Below are 8,880 nucleotides of genomic sequence, written 5' to 3'. Positions count from 1 at the left end.
TTGTGATACCTTAACAGTGGATGCTCGAGACACATGACTGGAGACCGTTCTCTCTTTAAGGTTTTCAAATCTAAGAAAGGTGGAAATGTCACTTTCGATGATGGGAGCAAATCACAAATAAAAGGGAAGGGAACCATCTCTCTACTTGGACTGCTAGACATTACAAATTTATTGTATGTAAAAGGTCAGAGAGTGAACCTGTTGAGCATAAGTCAGATCTGTGATCAGGACTTCATGGTGCTATTTGCAAAAGGGAAATTCTCGCTCTGAATGAGTCTGGAAAGAAACTCATAAGCGAAGTCCGCACTTTGGATAACTGCAATGGATTGGTACTTGATGTTGACATTGTGTGCAATAGTATTCGTTTGCCAAATGAAAACCTATGGCACCAAAGGATGGGACATGCTAGCTACAAACATCTGTAAATTGTATTTAAGCATGAATTAGTATTGGGAATACCAAAGCTCAGCAGGGTTAGCAATATTGTGTGTAGATTGTGTCAGCTTAGGAAATAGATGAAAGCAAAACATCCAGACACTCAGACCTCAGCTACATCCAGACCTTTGGAGCTACTACATCTGGATCTCATGGGTCCAACTAGAACCGAATCTCTTGGAGGAAAGAGATACATCACGGTTGCAGTAGATGATTTCACTAGATACCTTTAGGTCATTCTTCTAAATTCCAAGTCTAATGCTCCTGAGCACATTGAAACTTTGTGTACAAGACTGCAAAATGAGAAGAGCATGAAGATTGATTGAATTTACAGTGATCATGGTAAAGAATTCGAGAACTCATTCATGGAATCTTTTTGCCCTAGATCAAGTATATCTGAAGAATTATCTGCTCCTATTACTCCTCAGCAAAATGGTGTGGTAGAAAGAAAGAACAGAGTCATTCAGGAGATGGCTAGAGCTATGTTACACAATAAAGATGTGGCTAGAAATTTATGGGGAGAAGTAGTCAACACCGCATGTCATACGGTTAACAGGGTATATTTCAGACTCGGTACAAAGAAGACTCCCTATGAATTATGGAAAGGAAGAAAGTTGAATGTAAAGTATTTCAAAATCTTTGGAAGTACTTGTTTTATCCTTAAGGATAGAGAAAATGTGGGAAAGTTTGACTCCTGAAGAGATAAAGAAATATTTCTAGGATACTCCTCCACAAGAAAAGCTTATCGGGTGTACAACAAAAGAACCAAGAAGGTGATGGAAACTGTCAATGTTGTTATTGATGAAGCTTCAGATTCTGGTTCTGAGAAAAGTAGTGAGGAAATACCTAAGGCAATTCTTCCTTTAGAGCTTAAGGTTGTTCAAGAAGAAGTTGATCAAGAGCCCATTTCTCCAAGTACTCCAAGTGTTGTAGAAGTCTTAGCAGATATTGCTACATCACTTAAGCCTGAATCTTATGAAAAGAAATGACCTTCCTCAAGGACCAAGCTGAATCGTCCTCCTAAAGTTATTGTGGGAAATACGAACAACCTTACACTAAGAAAGCATACAATTGATAAATGTGTTACTAACTTTGTATCTTACTCTTGCTATTTGTCATAGGTTGAACCCACCAAGGTTGAGGATGCCCTTTAAGATGAAAGCTAGGTTGAGTCCATGCATGATGAACTGCTCTAGTTTCAAAGGAATGATGTCTAGACCTTGGTACCTAGACCAGAAGGAGAGCACATCATTGGTACAAAGTGGATATTATGCAATAAAACTGATGATGAGAGAAATATGATTCGTAACAAGGCTCGTCTAATGGCCCAAGGATACTCTCAAGTGGAAGGAGTGGATTTTGTTGAATCATTTGCTCCTATAGCTCACATGGAATCCATTAGAGTTCTCCTGGCCTTGGCTTGTTACCTGAAGTTCAAGCTTTACCAAATGGATGTGAAGACTACATTCTTGAATGGGTTTCCTAAAGAAGATGTCTATGTTGCTCAGCCTAAAGGATTCATTGATCCATACTTTCTGGATCATGTGTTGTACCTTAAAAAGGCTTTATATGGACTAAAGCAAGCACCCAGAACTTGGTATGACCAGCTTACAGAATACCTAGTCTCACATGGCTTCATAAGAAGACAAGCTAATCAAACTCTTTTTATCAAAAAGGAGAATGGCGAATTGATAGTAGCTCAAGTCTACATTGATGATATCATCTTTGGGTCTACAAAGGACGAACTTGCTCATAACTTCTCAAAGCTTATGGAGGCCGAGTTCGAGATGAGCATGATTGGAGAGTTTAATCACTTCCTTGGACTGCAGATTCCTTAGCAAGAGTAAGGTATATTCATATCTCAATCTAAATATGCCAAAAATCTTGTGAAAAAGTTTGGTTTGGAATTTGCTAGTCCTGTTAAAACCCCCATGAGCCCTAATGTTAAACTCATTGTTGACTTGTTAGGCAAAAGTGTTGATTCTTCCCTATATAAAAGCATGATAAGTAGTCTCTTTTACCTTACTACTAATAGACCTGAAATTAGTTACAATGTAGGAGTGTGTGCTAGATATCAGGCAAACCCCAAAGAGTCTCATATGATTGCTTTAAAAAGAATCATAAAATATGTCAAAGCCATTGCCGACTTCGGAGTGTGGTATAGCAAGGACACAAACTATGCCTTAGCTGGGTATTCTAATGCGAACTGGGCTGGGAATGCTAATGATAGAAAAAGTACATCGGGAGGTTGCTTTTATGTGGGTAATAATCTTGTCTTTTGGATAAGTAAGAAGCAGAATTCCATCTCCTTATCCACTGCTAAGGCTGAATACATCGCTGCCGGTAGCTGTTGCACCCAACTTCTGTGGATGCAAAAACTCCTTCTTGATTATGGTATTCTTCAAGAACATCTTACCATTTATTGCGACAATACCAGTGCCATTAACATCTCTATAAATCTTGTTCAACATTCTCCAACAAAACATATAGAGATATGACACCACTTCATTTGGGAACTTGTCGAAGATGGCACACTCAATCTTGAGTTCATCCACACTGATGATCAGAAGGCCGACTTGTTCACTAAGCCTCTTGATAGCAAACGTTTTGAATTCTTACGCCAAAATATTGGTGTAATCTCCATGGAGTGATCTCTCCTCTTTCTCCTCCTTTCTCATGCATTTTCATCTAGTTTTATGCTTTGTATGTTTAACATGTTTTTGTTTGTTTGTTTTTAATTTTGTTTTATATAAAAATTTTAAAAAAAAATTGAAAAATCAGAAAAGTACAAAAATAGTGTGTGTTTGTGTATATTGGTACTTGTGTACCCTGGATGACCATTGAAACAAAGTTTTCTAAACTTTGTATCTGTTGTAGCTTGGATGAGCATTTTAATGCACAACTAAGAAAGTGAGCTTTGTGGCTTGTGTTGGTGATGAGTATGATTAAGATTGTCTTTTATATCTCATACTCATATCACTCTTTTTGACGAGAAAGACTAGAAAATCCTAAGAGAAAGGCATAAATAACCATCTCACCACTAAAGCTTGCCAATCATGTATAACATCTGTGTGCTTCGTCATAGAATATGCAAAGAATAATTGGGTATTTCGTTTCTCTCTTATATGCCCATGTGTGATATGTTCAAAAAGAAAATATGCAAAGAATATAAAAGCAAAAGAATCAAAATGCTTTTAAAATGATTGTAAGCATGTTTTTAGGAGAAGTGGGAGTTATATGATGTACCTCGAAGGTGATAGTCCCCATCAAATAGTTATGATTGTGTGTGAGTGTATTAGATTTTCTCATATCTCAAATTGTCATAATATGAGAAACTTGTACACACTTGTTATGTTTTCACACACAACACGCAAATTCTTTGCGACTTTTGATACATGTGTGGGTAAAATGTGATTTGGCCATCACAGGAGATACATTTGTTGATATATGCTCACTAAACTGTCTTAACTTGTTTTTAAAATATAAAATTGGTTAGACTTGTTTAGTGTGTGTGTGTGTGTTTTTGGATCTATGGATGCTATGCTTATATGTTAAGATATGTTTTTGAGAGCTTAATTTATTGCTTGGATCTTTGGTTGAGTAACTTGCTTGTTGCATTCATATTTATGTGTTTTTCCTCCCTTGAAAAACTCCTTTTCTTCGAGCTTGACAGCTCCTCGAAAGATCCTTAACAGATTCTCTTTCTATCAAGCCTTCTTTCTCTTTTATCGATAGCATCTCAATAAATTCTCAATCCATCGAGATTTCTGGGTTTCTTCTCGATAGAATCTTGACAGCTTCTCGATCCATCGAGATTTCTGGGTTCCTGCTCGACACATTCTCAACAACTTCTTCAATCCATCGAGCCAATTTTTTGTGCATTCTATCTACTCAATAGATTCTCAACAGATTCTCAATCCATCAAGGTGATTTTTTGCCGTCAACAGATCCTTAATAGCACCTCGATAGATTCGTTTCTATCAAGATTTAGTGCTCGACAGATTCTCGATAACTATCTCGATCCATCGAGCTGTGTTTTCTATATATAACTGAGGCGTGATTCAGATTTCATTTTTCTCTTCTTTCTCTCGGTACATTTTCTTTCTTTCTCGATCCAAACACTTTTTTAATCACTCATATCACTCCACCCTCTCAAGTTTCAGCCTTGTTCAAGCCTTAATCTCTTGGTAAGTGTTCTCAATCACATCTTTTTCGTGCATTCATGCATTTTTAGACCTAGGTTTTGGGTTTTTGAAAATTCTTGGGTTTTTGAGATTTTTGTGAAATTTTTGGGTTAGGTTGTGTTGATTTGTTGTTATATGCTCATGCATTGCATCCTCATTGCATTATAAAAATGTTTAATGCATATTTAGATGTATGTGATTATTTATTGTTGTTGAATGCAATTAGGTTTAGATTGGGTGACCCCTATGATGCTCTTAAATTCTCATGTCACATGTTCATGCATATGTTTTTTTTCTTCTTTCTATTTTGAACTTGTTTTGTGTTTCTATTCTTTCTTTCTCTCTCTATCTCTCTCGGATAGACTGCGTCATGGCACCCAAACAATGCAAATCTACTATAACTTGGAACACTCGTCAAGATTCCAAGTCATCTTCTTCTTTTACTCCTCTCGTACCCTTTCATATTCGGTTATGTGATGAGAAGGCCCAGACGGACTTCTTTGAGAACTTCTAGGCCCGTGGCATTCATCCGGAATGCTAGGTCATTCTGTCGAATTTCTCCAACACTACGCTACTCGATGTTATTCAGACTCGGGGATGGGAATCTCTCTGTGAGAAACCCTTGCACTGTCCTATTGTGTTTATTCAGGAGTTTTACTCCAACATACACGACATTGATACCTTTGTGCCTCAGTTTGTTACCACATTCCGAGGTACACATATCGTAGTTACTCTGAATCTTATATTCGAGGTACTACACGTCCCTAAGGTAACGCATCCTGACTACCCTGGTCACAATCATCTACGGACTGTGTCCAGAGATTAGCTTATCTCTCACTTTTGTGAGACTCCTTCCACATGGGGTGGTAAGCTAAACACTCCATGCTTGGGTTTTGCTAAAGGCCCAAGATTCCGTAACATGGTGATGACCTTCACTCTCACACCACTTTCACACTACAACTCCACCACTAAGCTTCGTGCTTGTTTTCTTCTCTCTTTGATGGAGGATTTTACCATCGACTTTCCATCTCACTTCATCACATCTATTCTAGATGTGTATCAGGACACTGCTACCCATGATAAGCTTATCTTCCCTTCGGCTATCACGCGTATCCTCACACACTTTCACATTCCCTTTCCTCTCTCTCCTCTCTTAGCTGTCATGGGTGCCATCAATGCTGGTTCTGTCGACGATCGATCCTGTAGCTTCTGCTGTTCCACCTTTTTCCTCAACTCCTTCCACCTCTACTCCTTCTTCAGCAGCTAGTGTGACCCTCGAGGCCATCATGGCGCAGCTTTAGCTGATGGAGGCTAACTTTGGTGGTCATCTTAACTATCTCACAGATGAGATGTGTCAGATGAACACCCGAGTCGGTCACATTGCCCGCAGACAGGTTCGCATGGCTGGCTTTGCTCCTTCACCCTCTCTAGAGTATCCCATGGCCTCTATTTCTATAGATGATGAGGATGATGAGGATGAGGATGATGCTGACTCTTTTGGTGATGACGAGATGAAGACCTCTCAGTGACTTGCCTTTTATCATTCGTAACAAAAAAAGGGAGTGGTTTTAGGTTTGAGAGTAGTCTTGTACTTAATGGGAGAGTTAGTATAGGACATTTTTTTTTGTTAGGGGGAGTATGTATAGGTTTGAGGGATTTAGTTATTTTTATATGTACTTTTCTTCCTTTTTAGTTACATTAGCCTCTTGTACACCAGTCTTGTGACCATTATTATTATGACATACATTGTACTTTATTTTCTTATATGTTCATTTTCTTCACCTACCTCTACTCATGTTGTTTCTTTTCTCTCTTTGTACACATGTTTCTTTATGTACGCAATCTTTATTTTTGTTTCACACATGATGCCTTGATGAGTTTTGATTAAGTGTTTTAGAAAGATAGGTTGTGAAAGTCTATCTAGCCATGAAGACTCTTCTTGCAAAGTTTTTCAAAAGTTTATAGTAGGGATAGATTTATTTTTGTTATATAACAAATTATTATGAGTTGAGTGATTTAAGACTTCTTTCATGATTATTTGTTTTGTTGTGGTTTTGTCACAGATTGCCAAAGGGGGAGATTGTTAGGGACATATTTTATGTAATTGACTAATCATTTGACAAAATGCACTTTACTTGTAATTGGGTAGATCTATGATGGATTTAAGACTTCAAGAAACATGTTGTTCAAGTCAAGTGTTAAAGCCATAAAGATCTGACTAAGAAACAAGTGAAGAAGAGTTGTTCATTAAAACTCGACAGCAATCTCGATAAAAAGACTTCTATCAAGATTTAATGTTGAAGCTCAACAGAAGCTCAACACAATTTGCTTTTGTCGAGACTTACGAAATCAAAATTTCCAGATCTGATTTTCGGCCCATGCTGAATTATTTGTATAGGGTTTCTTTTTTCACAACCCTAGACAAATATAAGGCTTATTTTAAAGGTCGTCGCACAAGAGAATGCATGCAAAAAGCAGAAAGTGACCTAGTTCATTATTCTTTCTGTAGAATATACTGTGTCTTTACGCCAAGGGTTTTGTGACCAAGGAGCTTCCTAATCATCATTGTTGATGAACTGAAGAACTTTGCAGCCAACAACCTTTTCAAGTTGCTAGAGTTAGTCACATACTGGGATCCATGCATCATTAGTTAGTCACGTACTGGGATTCGTGCATTGAACAGAAAGATTGCCGCTACAATACAAGTCCAATTGGGTATTGAAGTAAGGGTTCAACTGTAGGTTGATATTTCGGGATAGGCCAAAGGGTTTGGTAAGATTCCTTATACTTGTAATCGCTTGTGATTGATAATAGTGGATTCTTGGGAGTGGTGACCTTAAAATCACCCGGTAGGGTTTTGCCTCGGTGGTCTTCCCCATTCATAAACAAATCACCTGTATCAAATTTATTTTCCGCTGCATTTAGATAATTTGGTGATTTGTTTGTGCTGTCATGCTAATGCATGTAATTTGATCTAATTAATTAAATTTCGTAATTAATTAATTAATTAATTTGCAAGGGGTCAATTCATTTTAACCCAACACAATTGAGTACCAATCGAATTGGATAGAAACTATTCTTCATATTTTCGATCAATCGAGAATTGTTTTAGATATATCGAATGCTCATTTTCGACTGATCGAATAGCAATCAAGAGTCAATCGAATTGGGCAGAAATGCACTATTTTTGTATTTTCACTAAGTGTTAACACACTGATAAAGTGCAAAGCCATGTGTGATAAGATTACACATACTTTCCAAATAAAAACCTTTCTTTTAAAATTTCTAGTGGGAGAGAGATTCAAGGGTTGACTCTCATGGCCCCCATTACTAGTTTATAGTAATGTTAAGTAGGCACCTTGTCTTGGCCTTGAACCTTGCATTCCATGCGGAGGGTGTTTATTTCATAGTACAACAAGATTGAACTTCCAGGTTTATAGTGGTGTGAGCAAACACCTTGTCTTGGCCTCAAGCCTTGCATTCCATGCGGAGGGTGTTCTGTATCATGGTACTACTAGATTAAACTTTTGTTGGTAGATGAAATGTGGCTACACATGGCTCTAGGTAATGGTGTACACTATACTAAATATTATAGTATCCTCTATGCTGAGTTCTTACTATTATTATTTAGAGGCTAAATGAATAATGACATATTATTAGTGTTTGGTAAGAGTTATCAAGATATTTTTAATCAATCATAGTATTTAATGTTCACTCTTTGTAGAGGGATACTGAATATGGGATTGGGATATCGTTTCATATTTTATATTATGGTTTTATTAAGGTTTCATACTATATGTTTATATGCTAAATTGATAATGTTCAGTTTACTTATTATATTCATGTTTATTGTTTTTAGATTTAATTAAGGCATATTTTAGCCCACTTGTTATTATTCTTAATCAAAACAAACTGACTGGATCCAACTATGTTAACTGGAAAAGAAACCTAGACATTGTTCTCATCGCTGAAGAGCACAAATTTATGCTTAATCAACCATGTCCAAACTTTCCTTCATTAGATGCTCATTCTGAGGAAAAATAGCAATATGATCGTTGGCAGAAATCTAATGAGATAACCAAATGCTATATCCTAGCATCTATTTCAAATGTTCTATAGCATCAAATGTAGGATGTGGAACTCGCTTCAAATATAATGTTAAGTTTGAAGGAGATGTTTGGTGAGCAAGGTCGTTCAACTAGGCAAGACATTATGAGCCTTATCCTAAATACTAAAATGGCTCAAGGGACTCCAGTAAGAT

At 37.1% G+C, this 8,880-nt stretch overlaps 1 protein-coding gene across 1 annotated transcript; it reads left to right on the top strand.

The window, feature by feature from the left end:
* Nucleotides 1-2,366: 2,366 nt before the first annotated feature.
* Nucleotides 2,367-2,933, top strand: LOC136068597 (secreted RxLR effector protein 161-like). Its single transcript, XM_065775956.1, has one exon. The coding sequence runs from the start codon at nt 2,367-2,369 to the stop codon at nt 2,931-2,933; it is 567 nt and encodes a 188-aa protein (XP_065632028.1).
* The last annotated feature ends 5,947 nt before the right edge of the window (nt 2,934-8,880 follow it).

Source organism: Quercus suber, unplaced genomic scaffold, assembly GCF_002906115.3.
Source record: "Quercus suber isolate HL8 unplaced genomic scaffold, Cork oak 2.0 scaffold_124, whole genome shotgun sequence".
NCBI classification, from domain to species: domain Eukaryota; kingdom Viridiplantae; phylum Streptophyta; class Magnoliopsida; order Fagales; family Fagaceae; genus Quercus; species Quercus suber.
The sequence above is the reverse complement of the archived record's forward strand: the minus strand, read 5'-3'. Positions and strand labels throughout refer to the sequence as shown.